Genomic DNA, 17536 nt, shown 5'->3' on the forward strand with positions numbered 1-17536 from the left:
TATTTATACATTATATTTTATTGTCACGACACGGACAAAATATACTTAAATAAGTCACGTTAATGATGTAATAACATCTATAAAAATATCGTCTGAATCGCGCGATACACAAAATAGCGAAAATAATAGCACCGACAACTACTTGAGTATACTTTGTTTAAAAATCAAAATTTGTACTTTTCTATTGCTAAAGCTTTACTGTACTGTATTCAATAGATAGTTGGCCTACAAAAATTTAAAAATGTTGAAAATAAGGACATAAATTCCAATATGAGAACCATTGCTGGCCAAAAATTTACAAAATATTTAAACGATGATGTTTTGAAAACCAGTAAGAACCGATGAATGTAGGCAACATTCATTTTGACATAAATAAAGCATGTATTAAAATCATAAGTCAATTTTTGAATTACATAAAGAGGAATGCCACATAATGTACCGCCTAATATTACTATCACACGGTTAAAATACTTTGCTAATATCGACTGATCTACGTTATCTGTAACTGGTTGAAACCAGTTTTGCGATTGGACCCGTACGCTCCAGGTTTGTTGAGATTATCCCATGTTCTTCTTTATAACTATAGCTATCACGATGGCTGCGGCTAGAGCGAGCAACGCCCACTTCAAATTGGAACTGAAAACAAAAAAAAAAACTTTTACGAGCCGGAAGATTAGATAAGATATTATAAATTCCCAAACATTTTTGATCACAAAATATTAAATTTCCCAGAATATTGTTTCTTTTTTAGTTTTGCTAAATGTTGACTTTTGCAACTTCAAATTTATGATACCTATATTGATATCCCATAATGTTGCCATTTTTATTTCGGCATTTGTTAATATTACTATATTTAAATACTAATATATTTAAATACAATGACAAAAAGGAAAAAATCGATTGTGATCCGATTTTGATAAAATTGTTTTTTTTTTAATACAAAAGAAATAGTATATACAAATAGAACACTATATACTTATTAACATACAGATAGACAGAGAAAGAGTCAAGATATATACACAATCATTCAACTGTTGGCAATAGAGAGATCGATAGGATATTCTGAGAGAATCAATCAATTTACTTTACAAAAAGGACAACTATGGACACCTTCCTCCCATCTACTATTAAAAATATTACTAAGACTATACATTTTAGCTAAAAAGACTTATCAAAATCATTTCCACTACAATATTAATATATGTACTTTCATTAGATTTTGTCCTAACTATCTACTCGTACCTACATTTCCGCAAAATACAATTTCTTGATTTGTTAGATTAACATATAAATTAAACTTATTGGCTACAATAAAAAATACATCATTAATAAACCATTGTGGAGGAGGTGACGGAGCACACGATTTTAAAAATATCACCAAAAACAACATCAACTTACTCTATGCGCTTACTCTACTTTCTATATGTTACCAACGTCTATATAATATACGTTTTTTATATTTTACCCTCCACAAGGTTGGCCACGAGGTCTTGGCGGTCGTCTTCTTAAAAACAAACAACACAAAATTATTCAATCTACGTACTATAACAAACAAGCCTACTCAATGAAATTCCAATGCTTTTACCCACAAGGAGACCGTGGACGGGGATTTCTTAAAAACATGAAAATATATTATTTTACACTTATTTGGAAACACACATTTTTCATGCTTGCATAATTGCATATGTCTACTCATTACAACTATAAAAGTGAGATCACAGTAATTCAATTCATAATATTTCTACATACGAGTACCTATACAAGATTACATAGGTATGAAACGCTAGCAACCTCGAAGATTCTGACATCATAAACAACAATTTAATATTATCCAATTTGATATTCTTCAATAGAAAATCTAAGTTAAGCAATCACCGGTTTGTTTGTCAACCTCGAAACGGAAAATTAAATAAATATTAGATTAATAAGCGATAAGACCGACCTGTATATTCATTTGTTTATAATGCAATAAAGAGCTACATTGTCATTATTTATTTTTGTATCAAAAGTATTAACGAATTTATCAAAACTTGTAAAAAATAAGGTGTTGTTTATGATGCTATCGAGTCCTGAGTTTTACCAGTAAACTTGTACATTTGTAACGCAACACAGATACAACATAATGCATTGAATAGAAAATAGTGATAGAAAAATATGTGATCTCACTACTAAAACGTTACATAAGCGTTATATCTATTACTGAACGAATTTACTTAGGTGAGTAATGTAGGTACATGAAATTGGTAATACGTTTCCGAACAAGCAATGACATATGTGACAGTTATCACAAGACCACTCAGACTGGATGGTCTGTGAACAGTCACAAAAACAGTCACAAAATAAAAACTTTATATTTACGCCACAGGGCTTATGTAAATATAAAGTTTTTATTTTATTTCTGTCTACATTTTCAAGTCAAGAAAAACGACAGTAATTGTAAAATCGAAAATTGAACTGTGAAGGACTCGATTGCACAATCCTAGACTAAAAATGGTCTATTTAAAGACCTTGCGGTAGATTGAATTTCTTGCATAATCGTCAGTATGTATAACAAAATTAATAATATATTAAATTGTATAATTTATTGGTATTAAACATGTATGTACGCAATGAAATTTCATGCAAGAATAGCTTCGTAAATTGTTGTTTGATAAAAAAATTATTAGCTACTTGTAAAAAAAAAAAATTAGTAACCTTTCGCGTGGCACAATTATGCTCTTTATTCTACCAGATGCCCTGGGCTCTTTTATCTCTTTAAATGATGACTTGGGCGAACCTGGCCGGCTATCATTATAAAAAAGGAATAAACGTTTGAATATGGTATTAATATAATTATATATAAAAAAAACAATAAAGACAGAGAAAATATGGAATACGAGACCTTGAAGATGGACCTCCATCGTATGTTCGCCAAGACTTATCATTTTTTGATGACTTGGGTAATTTCCCTGACGGACAACTGCAGTGACCAAAATAAATGTATTAGCATCAATACTAAGCCACGATTTCATTACTGTACAAACATGTTTAGATAGTACTGCAATACGCTACAATACAACTGTAGAAATCGTATATTTACTTTTCTTTCAACCACTTCTCAAAAGAGAGTCATATCATATTTTTATACCTAGTTCTTGTAAAACACCAGAGGGTGAATTTCACGTCTGTTTGAACGCGGCGTGTGGCGTTTCATTAGTGTCGCACTTTTTTTATAAGTATTTTTTTTAAATTAAACATTTATAAAATCAACATTGTACCAGTACTTTACTTATTTATAAAATAGGATAATTAAATTGATTACTGTGTATGGTACAATTTAATAAACACTAATGACGGCCCGCGCGGCGTTCAAAACGCTCGTGAAATTCACCCCAGAAAGCTCGAATAACCTAATGATTAGATAGAAATATTTTAAAAATATTTTTTATTGTCCAGTCTCAACATTCAAAAGCTTATTTTTGACTCCAAGCCCCGCATAAACCCAAAGGTGATCATTGAAATGAAAAAACATTTTTTTTTTTTTCGTAATTTAACTTTTACGAATTGTTTAAAACTCTTAGTTGTAAGTAAACGTTGTCCTTCGATCTTGCTGGCGTTACAAATGTCATGTTATTGCTAGTATCCCTTATGATTCCTGACATTATACCTGGTAACATAATCTGTGTAACGTCAAAAGAAACACAATACGGAGAATAGATAAATACACAAATATCAGATTGAATAGGTAATTCAATCGTGTAATCTCAAACACATGTAAAATAAACATTAGTTTTAATGAGAATTCATTAAATAATGTTTTACTTATTTAATGAATCTTGGCGGGTGATCTTGGATCCGTTTACGCCGTAACGGATAATAAAGACGTTATGTTAGCATTTTTACAAAGTGGATATATAATCTAACAACTACATCAACCAAAATTACAAAAAAGAAAATAAAAATAACCTGTCCTCAGTGCAGTCAGGACAACTAGATCTCCTGTTGAAAAAAATACGTAAATATACATAAAAAATATGTTCATGAAACCTTTTACTGACAGCAAATAACAAACTTTTCTTTGCTCCACTCTACAAAAGAGCTAGCTTACGTATCTGCCTTAACTGAGCTAGCTAATATGCTGTTTAGAAAATACTATGAAACATATCATATCATTTTATATACAAAATTTGGAAAATATCTACTTCCAAATTTAACTTTTGAATTGTAGTCTCAGAATTTGGCTCCATCCAGAATAGGATTCACACACACTATAAACTACCTGTGGATGTAAAAATCTAGCATTGGGGGCCAAGTTCTAAAGCAGTAGCAGTAATAGACAAGAGTCAAAAACCACTAAAGCCCTGTACATACCATTGCAACTGCAACTTTGCCATATAGATATGGCATAAGTGGATTTTGATAAGAGATAAGATAAGAGTTAAGATCTAGTATAGGATGAAATAAAGAACAATATTTTCAATCTAAATCCAATATTACTTGTGCACAAGTAATATTGCACCTACTTACCTAATTACTAACATTAAAAACTATTTACTACATCCAGATTAGGTAAATTTTTAATAAATGATGTGTCTATAATTAATTAAATAATATGTATATAATTTATTAAATATGTACCTGCTGATGTAATTCCCATATATAAAATAAATAACTTATCAGTACTATACTTAGATAATAGTTTTAAAATTGTGTTTGATGACAATAAACATCATTTTATCATCATTTTGATAAAAATGATTACTTAATAAAATATGATGTAATAATGTGGAATAGTTACATACAATTCTATTCTTAAAATAATTGTGAAAATACTTTAAAAAATGCTAATTACTTCATTAATATTAACAATTCACCCTCACCTTCAACAATGTTCGTTGGGTTATACAAAGGGTAATGTTTGGTAATGGTCCTTACTTTAAAATAATACTATGAAATTAAAGTGTAAAATGTGTCTATGTAATATATACATTTCTACATAATGATGTGCTATTTGGTTAAAGGAATCTTATTTATGGTTGAATATAACAATTAACTAATTAACATGTTAATACCACAAACTAATTAAACAATTATATTCTAAGTATTTATTCTATAAAGGATTAAGGCCTGAAGTAAGAGATAAATTAAGCCTTAAAATATATATTAGTTCTTAATATATTTACACCAAGGTCATTAAATTATCTCCTCTGCATCCAAGCTAACAATCTACAAATAGTACAACTGTCTCAGTTGCTCAGAACTGTACACCAGTGTAAGAATTACGTTTTATTCCCAAAAATAAATACTAGTGATACTGAAATGACTTTATAAATAAAATACTAACGTTATAAAAAAATACTAACTTTGGTTTTTTACTTTTTACTGTACAACTGTAAAGGAATAATTTAAAAATTGTTATCAAATGTTAAACAGAACAAATCATAAATAAAAGTGAACTAAAACTCTGTAGGATACATACCAGGGGGCAACAGGCTTAGAATGCTCTGCTATAGGCAGTTGTCCTATTTTATACTTTTTCATCATTTGCCTGAAAAAAATTGCCATATGAAAGTATGGGTTGTTTACTAATACTAATTTTGAAAGGTATAACGTTTTTTCAATAGTACTTTATACACACAGCCTAATTTATCATATAGTTGATGGGATATTACCTGGCATCAGCACTGTGACCCACATCTTCAAATGCAAGAGTACCATCTTTGCCAGCCACATCAAGTAAAGAATCCTCACCTCCAGGATGCTACAAAAAAAAAATTTTATTCAAAAGACAAGTAAATATTATATTATTCTAAATGTAAAATACATAAACACCAAACGACTAAACGGTACCTCAGACAAAAACGATGTTACATCGTACACTTCATTGTGAAGTATTACCCAAGTGCTCTTTCTGCTCTTATGTTTTTTTACTTCTTTGATTGAAATTTCTTTATTCATTTTATTTTAATTTAATTCACAAAAAACATCGAAAATTTAATAGAATAAATAAATCAGCAGAACGACAGCATGCAATAAGAAAATTTATGACATGTCAATGTCAAAACTATATGAGCGCTAACTATTTTTTTCCAAAGAGACAAGCAAAAGAAGTGAGCAATACTCTCGAATATCGAATATGTTTTTCTTGTTGCGGGCCGGGCCTATATTATGCCGACTCCACACGGTCATCGAACAGTTTGCCTTACATTGATAGATTTGATATACATTGTCGGTTTTTCATTGCAATAAAAAATACACTCATACATACTAAACTACGCAATGTTCACGCATTCGCGTCGGCATATGCTGAGTTCGGCGATAGTGTAGAGCTGGCATAATAGTATTTTAAAAAATCACAAATTGTAACCTAAAAAATAATTCGATTCGACTAAATAAAACCAAAACTATATTAAAAATAAATGGTGTATGCACATGGGTATATCACAATAATTATTTTTATGAAAGCATTACATCGCATAGCTTTTAATGGCTGACGAAAAAGATTTCAACGACGTTCTAGAGGATATATTTCTAAGGGAAGACAAACAGCACAAGGAAAGTTATGAAGAAGGATATAAAGCTGGTACTGAAGCTGGGAATCCTGAAGGTTACCACTTGGGATATCATAGAGGAGCTGAACTTGGCCGTGAAATTGGTAGGTAACAATAACCCAATGCCAAAAATATACCAAAAGGTAAATTGGTACTTTGCAGTTAATCTTTCTGTAGTCAATAAGTCCCCGGTTCGAATCCTACACATACATTTTGTCCACAACTCTCTAGCTTTATGATTTATTATAAAAGTACACCATAAAGCTAAACTAAATTACATCATTGTATGCTTATATTTGCCACTTTTTTGTTTTTAGGATATTATCTTGGAATTGTAACATACCATTTACGAATAAACAATAACACTCAAGATAAATACCCTAATAAAATTGAAAAACAACTCTTAAAAGTGAAGCAACTGATTGACACATTCCCGCGCACAAATTCTGAAGATGATGATATCTTGGAAATGGCAGAGAACATAAGAGCACAGTACAAAAAAGCTTGTTCTCTGTTAAAGATTCCCTCTACCAATCCTTATGATGCAGGAGTCTCCTTTTAAATGTTAGTAATCCCAAACAAACAATAAAATAATTTAATTCAATAAATTAACCTATCAATCGCTGAGAATTGAAACACAATGGATAAACATTTGTATGACTGGTGCATTTGCATGGGATTGTAAGGCTCTAAGGTAAGCATTAAATGTACTGGGCTAAGATCTTAAAAATTTATGACTCAAAAAGGGAAGTCAATAGTTAAAAAGATATATAAACAAGAGTTAAAAAGATATATAAATTACCTTTTGTTTCACTCAAAGTTTAAACAATGGACTTTAAAATATGTAAAATTCAAATTGAATGATAAACAAACTACATATAATTTACAGATTTCCAAATGCAGTCGACAATATCAAAGCTTCGCAATCAGGTGCACAGTCTAACAGCATTCCTGACTCCGCTGCTACCGCTGGCTAACTGCCACATGGTAGAAATGTTCACAGAGAATCACTGGGACAAATTAGTGCCAACAGCCCTTCGGCAGTCACTGGAAAGTTATGAGCTGAATGATGCCGTTGATAAGTTCTGGGAAGCTATTGCAATGTGTGACAGTACAGGTATTTTCTCTCATCTATGTATATTCTCAGTTGCATTTGGGGCTGTGATGCTGTGAAGCCAGTCGCTGCATACAAATTCATTTCAACCCTGGGTCTGCATATGTTTTTGAATAGGATCAGCTCAGAGTAACCAATTGACTTTAATATCACATCCCCAATGATTTCCAAAATGCTTGGTTATTGTGGTAGTTCATTTACAATTATTAAACTTTACAATACACTAGGAATGTTTTGTCCTCATAGATACATCAGAACTCACCCTATGGATCAAAAAAGCCCGGTCCCATTACATAACTGTGAACAATGACTACTGTTTGAATGTGAAACAGCTTCAGAGCCGTATCCAAGAATGGGGGGGTCAGGTGAAATCGGAAATCCGTGTAACACAATTTATGACCAGCAAGAAGAGTTATGAGGTATCATCATTTCCTTTAGCAGACATATTTAACTTACATAAATTGTTTTAAATTAAAAAGCGCTTTGTAAAGTAGATTGCGTTAAAATTCAAAACGTGAGTTTTTAATAAAGTTACAATGAACGATAAATCGCGGGTGACCCCGCAGGGTGCACCTAAGTACCTGATAATGAAAATATCACTTGTAGGTCCAAACAATGTCCAGCTTAGTGGCCTCACTATACAACTATACCCAGTCAACGTGTTGTGTGGAGGCCGGCGGAGGCCGAGGTCACCTACCTGTAGCTCTCACCCTTGGTTATGGAGTACCCAGTCTGACTATAGACTGTGCTGATAAAACTATAGAGGCCGCAGCTGAGAGGATCAAGATAATACAGGTAAAGTTTGCTTGTTGTCGAATCATGAATCGTATTTATTATTAAAATATTGGTTGACCTAATACTAATAAAAACAGCATGTGTAACAAAAAGTAAATCACAGTAATTTTTAAAATGTATTTCTCAAAAAGGCAATGCTTTGATTTTTCATACAACAATAGAGGAAGAAACACTTTTCTAATAATGTTTCCTAATTTGAAGCATGTCCGATCGCTATTATATATTTTTTTATCACTTGCAGAAACAATGGCATTCTATAGCCAAGAGGATAAAGGACGGCAACGAAGTGCGAATGCACGACAGCATCAACAAAAACCTACATCGGTTCGCCAGCGCGTACATCACCAGTGACACGGACGTAGCCGCCATTGTGAGGGAGAAGTTTCCTGAACAGACTGATGTAAAGTTGCTGTTGACAGGTCAATAAGCTGATATTATTTTACTGGCGCCTTCCTCCGCGTTATTTCCAAGGGAATAGTTTTTCCGCGATAAAGGTAGCCTATGTACTCTCACTGCTATGTGCATGCGACATTTCTGGAAAGAGTAGATAAATCGTAAAGACATAACAAAGTTTCGTATTTATAAAATAGAAGCTGTTTTTTTATAAATCAAAGTTTTAGATAGGAATAAGAAAATCTCTTAAAATAATGCCAATCCAATGGCATGAGAAAATCAGTAAAATTAATATGAAAAATTTTTGAGTCGTACAGATAATATTTACAGCACATAATGATATCGGCAAAAAATAGGAATGAAAATTGAGTTTATGTAAATAGAATTAGGGGTGTTGACCCAAATTCTACTTACTTAAACCCAAAAATACACCAATACATTAATGATACAATAAGTCATATATTTTCCCACACAAAAACACATACTTTTCGATTAGGTCTTCATACCTGCGGTAACCTGGGTCCCGACAGCCTCCGCGTCTTCACGACGCAGCCATTCGTGAGTGCGGTGTTCAACGTGCCGTGCTGCTACCACCTCCTCACTGAGGAGGTCGACGCCGCCATGTTTGATGTCTTCGAGAGGAACTTCGGCAGCGGGCTGAAAGGGGAACAAGGATTCCCTATGTCTGAGTTTCTGAGAGGTAAGTACTTATCTAAGTTAAATATCAATATAAATTCTCAAACTGAAGGGTTTGATAAAACTTCAAAAAAACTGTTTGAAGTATTGAACAGTTTGTTTGAAAATGAAGTATATCAAACCCTACAGGTTTGATAAAAGTACTTCAGTTTGAGAATTGGTCATCCAAATTCCTAGCTCATTCGGCTGTCAATCCATACTTGCATACTGATATATAAAGAGAAAAGACACATAATCTTGTTTGTAGGTAATGCACTCTTAACTACTGGACCGATTTTGATGAAATTTGGCACATAGACAAACGAATCCTTCAGGATAGGCTTATTAACTTTTTTAAATGGTTTTACGCGAGCAAACCTGTGACGGGTCGTTACTGTTTCCAGATTTATTCAAATTGAAATTTTCCAGCTATAGATATTTTATTTTAATAACTCGTCACATATTGGTTCACGGAAAATAGCATTATTGTATATGTCATTTTAAACGTCCTATTATGAATATGTGTTGAAAGCGCAAAAATTTAAAAAATACCAATAGGGTAGTAGCCATCAAGCTGTGCCATCAAGTCAAATCAGATATTGTGACATCGTTCAACACATTTTATTTTATACCCAGGCGACAACTACCTATTGCGAAAAAAAAATTACCTACTTCTATTATTATTATTATTAGGATACAAGTTGGGCAGAAACGCTCGCATGCTAGCCGCGCAGTCCATCGACCGCGTGGTCCATCACAAACAGCTGCCTGATAAGAGTTTGCTATACCGGGCTGTTCTACAGGTATGTTGGGCCTGTGCTTCCGCCCTAGAATATTACCACTCAATATCCTGTCATGTCATGTCGTACGAGGTCCATAAGGCACACTTAGCCTTGGCAGATAGGCAATAACTGCATTACAAAAAGAGGGTTGACGTCAGTCAGGCGACCGCTCATAAAGTCTTTAAGCTCTTTCAAAAGTTTATATTTAAGCAGATCCCAAAAAAATAAAAAAATATGTGTGACTTCACACATTCTTTTTGTATAACAAAAACCAATGTGTCCTCATTATAAACTATTTTGTTTTTGTATGCGTTAATTTAGCAAGCATGCTATTTATACCTTGTACCTTATTTGATGTCTAATACAAATAATGTAGTCCAGTATTCATTTTGTCAAACTTTAGTGTTGAATCTCTGTCTGACGTCACCTCTAAAACCTGTACTTAGAATAATGAGTCAGAATAGTTTTAGGCATGGACAACCCTAGTTAACGATTTCGTAGAAGTATACGCTACGCTTTTATTACCTGTAATTTATTAACGCCTGAGCTGATTATAACAATTTGTGCTGGCAACACCAGCTAATGGATGTGTAACAGCGTTGAATTGATAATGGACGCGACATTTACAGTTTTGTTTCTGAAGTTTTGACTGTCATAATTGCCATATAAAACATCTTTGCTATCAACATGGTATGAAAAAAGTGTAACCATCCATTTTCTACAACCTATTTCATCACATCACATTTCTGCGTTTTTATAATATACGAGTATATGTATTTATAGACTATCGCTGTTATTTATAAAAAAGATAAAGTGCACTTTAAGCTAAAGTATGTTTACAAACAAGAGTCACTATCGCACTTTACAAAATGTGTCTTTGACTGTAAGAGACAAGATAATTACATTGGCTTAAAGTATGCTTTATCTTTGTTATGAATAATAGGGTATGTTTTTAGAAAAATATGTGTATATTTATTTTATAAATGATTGCCATCGTTTTCATAACTTATTGAATAACTATGTATCAAATCTTGTTTATTTACAGGTAATAATTAAGACACATTTGCCGAGCTTTCCATTCCCCGAAGGCAAATTGAAGCGATTATCTACGAAATGTCAAGGATTTAGAGATTATTTGAAGATGGCTGACGCCACGCTAAATCTTGGACTTTATGATAATCTATCTGAGAGTTATCTGGCCGATGTTAATGCCAAAATGGATGTTCGATGGAAATATATAGTGCTATTTTATTTGTTAAGGTTATGTTTGGCGCAAGTCGTCGAGAGTGTTATATTGTTAGATAGACTTTTGTTTTTATTTGAAAGCGGATTCCGGGATGTGTTTTTGGTGAAACTGTTCGACCCTGTGTTGTCTCCCAGATGTCACAGCATTGTCGCTGTTAGGTGACATAATGTTGTTGTAATACATGTGTTATGTTATGATATGACATCAATAAAATTATTTAATAGTAAGTATGTTTATTATTTTATTTTCGCCTCATATAGTAGGATGTAGGTATAGTTGTCTACTCGTCTTTTTCACGTCAAATTGTAATCTCCCGTAATAATTGTAATTGTAATAGACTTCGTTATCGTGGGAATTTCGGGATAAAAACTTTTATTCCTAGTTATATTCTACTGTACCAAACTTCATAACAATCCGTCTAGTAGATTTTGCGCGAAAAAGTAACAAACATACATCCTCACAAATTTGTATATATAACATTAGTAGGATTTCTCAAAGGCTAAAAACTAATGTGTACCTAAGTGAACCACCACTGCTGAGAAAGAATGCCAAAAGAAACTCATTTAAACCGTATTGGTCACTATATCGCGTCTATAATATAGTGAGATAGTAGGATTGGTTTAGGTAAGTATACTAATGTTTTTAGCTATTTCTTTTTGTTTCCAAGAAACGCTTTCATTGCGAAACACCGAGCTCGTGGAAAGCAAATCATTTAGATTGAATGATAATGGTAAGTTTGCGATACCGCGTCTTTCCGAGAATGGACAACTAATCGAATAATTGGATGGGGGGAAACCAGGTCGAGCAATGCGTGTTTATAACTAAGAAACGAGGAATCCAAAACATTTGCTTGAGTTTTATTACTGTAAGTTGGTACTTATTGTAATTATTTCCTCCCCTCGTCCATAGATGTATTAAAGAATAATAGATCTATGCCCTCGTCTTAGGGGTCTTATCTCCGACTAGAGAACAAGGACATCAAACAAATACGTCCATATCCATATTATAAATGTGAATGTGTGATTGTTGTCCTTCCTTTACGCAAATCGCAGCATTGGATTGTGATGATTTCTGCTGTGGACAAAATTGAAGAGCTGAAACACTCCTCAGCTCTATAAAAGTAGCCTTACTATATATAGGCTATAAGCAGCGGGTTGTAGCTATTACTTTATTTCATGAAATCAAATTACAGTAGATTTGTTTTTCAGTAAAACATTATTACAAACTCGCGACGACAAAGTATATAGTGTAGGTGCAATCTGGCCCCGATTGTACCAAATTATTGGTCTACATACGGCAGTAAATATATGTATAATACTAAATCGATGCCGCAAACACCTCAACTTCGTGTGTTCCTGATTGCATTCGGGGCTATGATGCCGCGAAATCCGGGGTCAAAATAAACCTTAAAACTTTGAAGATTTGGTTGTGTTTTTACAACCGGCCGCCTGCCTGACGCTAACCTTCCTTGGAAATGCTATCGTTGCCTATCAGATCCAAAGCTTTATATCCCTTAGTCGCCTCGTATGACATCCACAGGAGGATATAGAGTACCTAGTCCTATTTTAGGGAACCATACGCCAAAAATCAATACCGCAAACATTACAAAAATATTCTACCATTGACCTATGATTGACCTCATTCGATTTTTCCCTTTTCTTTATATTTAAGTCATACCTAAATAAAAAGTAGATACTATGAACCCCCAGATGGCTGAATTGCCACATGGGGATGAATATTGTGTTAACTATTACAAATGATAGCACAATTCGCCACAGAGTAGGAAAGTAACGAACATAATATGTAATGAGGAGTGGGACATTTTTCACGTCTAGGTAAGTATAACACTACTTAATCTAATTACCGAAGTGAAAATGAAATAGATAGTTCCTAATATAGGTACCTTAATGTGAATTAATATAGGTACTTAAATCTGATACCAGTTTTAGCAATACCTAACACGAACGAGAAAGAAAATAGAATATTTTAACGGTCTTTCCACGGGTTAGGTAGGTTGTCACTATGTTTTACTCCATTAATATTTTAATTGTTCCACTTTAAAATTTCAAAGGGTACAGAGAGCTACAAAAAATATTCTACGTTTATATATTTTTAACCCTCAATTCAAAATGAGGGGCCTTAATAATCTTTCCGTGTCTGTGTTTTTATTTTTCATCGGGCCTAACTTGTGAAATTGAATTAAATGTACCTAATAGTTTAGCCATTACGTTTAATTAACAAAAATCAAGATTCAACTTTACTGCTTTATTTATTAGTAACGTTTTAAAAATATTACTGGTACTTACCTAATGTATGGGTTAAAATCACAGACATTTAATTTATCTAGAGAAATTGAATGTCTGTGGCTAAAATCTTGAATTGAAATAAGTATTAAGCTACATCCCACACACATCTTCTGGTCTACCGCCCATTTGAAAATGTAAGCGAGTGTAGTGAAGCTAGTGGACGCTTTCATTGAGATATCCTTTGAAATGATAAAAATATAAGCTTTTCAATTGAAACTTGGTCGCAGCAGATAAATGATTCAATGGAATGAAATCTACAGGAGATAGCTTCTATGAAATATTGAAAATGTAATAATACTTATCGATACAGCTAACAATAGAAGGTCATTATCACAGGATTAATTTACACTAGTCTGTAGGTATCTAAAACAAGTTTGTCAAAGACTAAACGAAATGCAATAGCAAATCTTTTAATTACTTAATTCATTGCAATACCTAGAGTGGTTGTATGCCTGTGTATAAAATAAAATGTTTAAATGTATTTACATAAATAATTTAAACGCTTCATCCACCACATCCATCCACAATCCAATAATTGCGACGTCTCTTGTCTCACTGTCATACAATCCCCATTTATCTACTTCTCCTTTGAGGAAGGATCTTCCTCACTAGACTCTGAAGTTACGTTTTGTTACACTATTATATAAAACTTTACACCCCCAATCGGAGACCCCATCAAACCAATATTTTTCTGTAAAAAAAATACCAAATTCTTTTATTTTGCTATAAATGCAACAATTTTATGTAATATTTGAATACTTTTCGCACATTAACCAAGCCTGATAAGCAAAAAATGTTGCCAGTCTAAGCACCTATAGGTATGTGTCCCTTGCCTAGGTACGTACCTACCTACTTCCTAGGTAAGTTATTTTCAGCTTTTTAATTCATAATGAGTATTCCAATGTCGGACCCAAAAGTATGTGCCAAATAATAGCGTAAGCATATCGTAATAAATTAAAATTAAAAAAAAATATATGTTATAAAAAAAATATTTTTGTATACTTACGTTACTTTGTGTATACGTCCATAATTAGTATCATAAATTAATTTGATATTTCGCTTAGGTATTGTAAGTAGGCGCCGGAATTTGTCATATATTCAATGTGGGTGGGGTGAACATAGGAGCTGTAGATAATACTGACGCCGTATTCTCAGGAACTTTTTGCCGCGAGGTACATATATTGTACATTACTATAGAGAGCGATGCGATGCGATATAAGAGCTATATATAATATGTACGTACTTACCGTATAGTTATAATTTTCAGCGCACAAAGAGAGGTTTGGCTACCGATGAAAGGGATAGGTACTTTTGGTCAAACAGTTCCTACAAGTACCTACTGGCTCCAGTCGTATCCGCAGCTTCATGGTGACGATGCAATATAGACGCCCATGCGACTTTCATAAATACCCTGGTCCCTAACACCCTCGAAATATCTCCTTTTATAGACAAAAAGGAATACTTTCAGTAATATTATGATTAATTGTGAATTTCATTCGTGGGAAGACTTCATCCTTAGGTACTTTTCCACCAGATTAGCTAAGCTACGACGATGTGTAGGTATGTATGTAAACTGTGCTACGAAACTACGTGACTGTTTCCACACATGCGAAGATGGGCATTAATGTCCAAATCGGCTTAATTCTAAGCTATTGAAGTAAGATTTGTACTAAGCTAAGCGAGTCTGAAACGAACGATTCATCTACGAACGATTCGCCGACAGAATAAGGAAACATTGTCGGCGAATCGTTCGTAGATGAAGGGTTCTGTCGTTCAAACGCTCGATGTCGAAACATTCTGTCGACGAAACGTTCGTAGACGAAGCACGACAATTGCTTCGTCTAGAGAACCGTTTCAGATTCAAGCTAAGCTATGTTACCAAGCTACGAACATGCACCATGGGACAATGTTTCGTCATTTACGGTAAATCGAAATCTGTGGAGTGGAATACCTAAATGAAGCTTTGCCAGTTGTGCAAGCCAGATTAACTGTTCACACAAAGCGCGCATTCGTAGCACATATAACTGCATCAAATATCCATAGCACTCATCGTTTCATACAAAAAACTAACTTATCACAAAGCTGTTTCCACCAGTGCTGTGCTATGGGAATCAATGAATGTGATAGTTGAATTTTAATCCTATCCGTAACAACGTAGCTTAGCTTATCTCTGGTGGAAAAGCAGCCTTAGATTTAGAGTGGGAATTTAGAAGAATAAAATAGCCTATCTCACACGAAACATGTCTCTTAAAGAAGGCTAGAATACTTTTATAATTTTTGTTACTGTTTTATTAATACCGCTTATTTCTTACGTTACCCATAGTAATATTATTAATGCGAAAGTCTGTCGCGCTTTCGCGGCTGAACTACAAAGCCGATAGGATGAAATTAGAAATATGTAGTTATTACACGAAGTGTAAGTCTAAAGTATAGACTACCGCGGGCGGAGCTGCGTGCAACAGTTAGTAAATAAATAATTATATACATCTATGCCATATTTTAATTGAGTCAATAAATAGCTAATGAAAATATCGAATCAAGAGGGAATTAGTTCTGGTAATTATGAGATCACTGGCAAACCCACATTCGGCGTTTGTGAAGTTATGTTCACGTCGGGTTTCCAATGTTATCAATGTGAAACACGTGCTGTCACGTGTATGTGTACGTATGTCGACATCAACATATGATTTAATAGTGTAATATGGTTTAATACATGTGCTTTTAAAAAATAATTTCGATTTCTGTCAAAATGATTGAGGTACATAATTATTACCCTGTTAATTAATTCATGAACATTGAATAAACATAGCATTGAATTACTAGGTATCTTGATCTAGCTCGGGGAGCCCCGCTTGATAGAAACACATACTATTAATCCTACTAATATTAAAATGCGAAAAAATTATAAATTATTATATATTATGATATTATTAAGATGCGAAAAAAATTTTTGTTAACCTTTCACGCAAAAATACTGATCGGATTATTATGCAATTTGGTAAACAATTGTGAAGAATCTAACCTGGAATAACAAAAGGTACTTTTTATCCCAAAATTCCCACGGGAGCATGCCTTTTATTATTATGACCTTTTGTGATCATAATATTATTTTGGTTATTTATTTATATGGTTATACATAATTACTTATAAAGGCATGTTCAATTTATATGCCTTTTGATTCAACATATATGTAACCCAGAATATTTGTAAAATTACATTACCTATATATATTTAAAATTAGCGACTAGTTTACTAAATAATAGTTTTTGAGTTTATCGTGAACAGACAGACAGACACGGTAGAGAACATTGTTTTATAGTATGTAAGAAAGCATTAAAATACAATTAGATGTACAAACTTCGGCCCTATCCGATGTTATCAATTTCTGCCACAATTAACATACTTATTCTCAATGTATCGATTATATTTTTGTGGTAAAGCCTTTTCTTCAAGACAGGTGACATGAAGCAAGTTATGTAAACATAATCCAATCTTCCCGTGTTTTTATTACGAACCGCGTATCCATTTTATGGTATTTTTATAGTTACATAACCAATTGACATCCCAAGCATCGTTACTTTCCCATATATCGATTAGCAATAAAATAAGGAAAATGAATGTACCTAACTGATAAATGAGTTGACCTAGGTACCTGCGAAACAGTATCGATTGTACCCTAAACAACTGCCAAATGC

The 17536-nt window shown here is 33.2% G+C and overlaps 2 protein-coding genes across 11 annotated transcripts; one reads left to right on the forward strand and one right to left on the reverse strand.

Annotated features, from left to right (window-relative positions):
* Window positions 1-2: 2 nt before the first annotated feature.
* LOC128674028 (cytochrome b5-like) lies at window positions 3-6048 on the reverse strand. 8 transcript variants are annotated; one of them, XM_053752269.2, is made up of 10 exons: window positions 5830-6048; window positions 5652-5740; window positions 5459-5527; window positions 5343-5369; window positions 3946-3978; window positions 2882-2959; window positions 2695-2784; window positions 1590-1612; window positions 1466-1501; window positions 3-636 (listed from the first exon to the last, which is right to left on the reverse strand). In XM_053752269.2, the coding sequence occupies exons 1-10, from the start codon at window positions 5935-5937 to the stop codon at window positions 626-628; spliced, it is 564 nt and encodes a 187-aa protein (XP_053608244.1). In that variant the 5' UTR covers window positions 5938-6048; the 3' UTR covers window positions 3-625. The 8 variants fall into 8 exon arrangements, with proteins under 8 accessions (XP_053608244.1, XP_053608241.1, XP_053608240.1 ...); XM_053752266.2 differs by lacking the exon at window positions 1590-1612 and having other exon boundaries at window positions 5830-6047; XM_053752265.2 differs by lacking the exon at window positions 1590-1612 and having other exon boundaries at window positions 1466-1504; window positions 5830-6047.
* Window positions 6049-6195: 147 nt separating this feature from the next.
* On the forward strand, window positions 6196-11762 carry LOC128674026 (probable methyltransferase-like protein 25). 3 transcript variants are annotated; one of them, XM_053752258.1, is made up of 8 exons: window positions 6196-6634; window positions 7420-7647; window positions 7891-8063; window positions 8251-8439; window positions 8681-8858; window positions 9329-9532; window positions 10201-10310; window positions 11335-11762. In XM_053752258.1, the coding sequence occupies exons 1-8, from the start codon at window positions 6466-6468 to the stop codon at window positions 11695-11697; spliced, it is 1614 nt and encodes a 537-aa protein (XP_053608233.1). In that variant the 5' UTR covers window positions 6196-6465; the 3' UTR covers window positions 11698-11762. The 3 variants fall into 3 exon arrangements, with proteins under 3 accessions (XP_053608233.1, XP_053608234.1, XP_053608235.1); XM_053752259.2 differs by lacking the exon at window positions 6196-6634 and adding an exon at window positions 6938-7094; XM_053752260.2 differs by lacking the exon at window positions 6196-6634 and adding an exon at window positions 7088-7224.
* The last annotated feature ends 5774 nt before the right edge of the window (window positions 11763-17536 follow it).

Source organism: Plodia interpunctella, chromosome 12 (assembly GCF_027563975.2).
Source record: "Plodia interpunctella isolate USDA-ARS_2022_Savannah chromosome 12, ilPloInte3.2, whole genome shotgun sequence".
Lineage (NCBI taxonomy): Eukaryota > Metazoa > Arthropoda > Insecta > Lepidoptera > Pyralidae > Plodia > Plodia interpunctella.

Coding starts and splice junctions, on each gene's coding strand:
- LOC128674028 (XM_053752265.2), bottom strand. CDS start 5,937: ATGAATAAAGAAATTTCAATCAAAGAAGTAAAAAAACATAAGAGCAGA. Junction 5,370..5,458: donor TCTAAGCCTGTTGCCCCCTG/GTATGTATCCTA, acceptor ATTCCTTTACAG/TTGTACAGTAAAAAGTAAAA. Junction 637..1,465: donor CGTGGCCAACCTTGTGGAGG/GTAAAATATAAA, acceptor TTTTGTTTTCAG/TTCCAATTTGAAGTGGGCGT.
- LOC128674026 (XM_053752258.1), top strand. CDS start 6,466: ATGGCTGACGAAAAAGATTTCAACGACGTTCTAGAGGATATATTTCTA. Junction 6,635..7,419: donor TGAACTTGGCCGTGAAATTG/GTAGGTAACAAT, acceptor TATAATTTACAG/ATTTCCAAATGCAGTCGACA. Junction 8,064..8,250: donor CCAGCAAGAAGAGTTATGAG/GTATCATCATTT, acceptor TATCACTTGTAG/GTCCAAACAATGTCCAGCTT.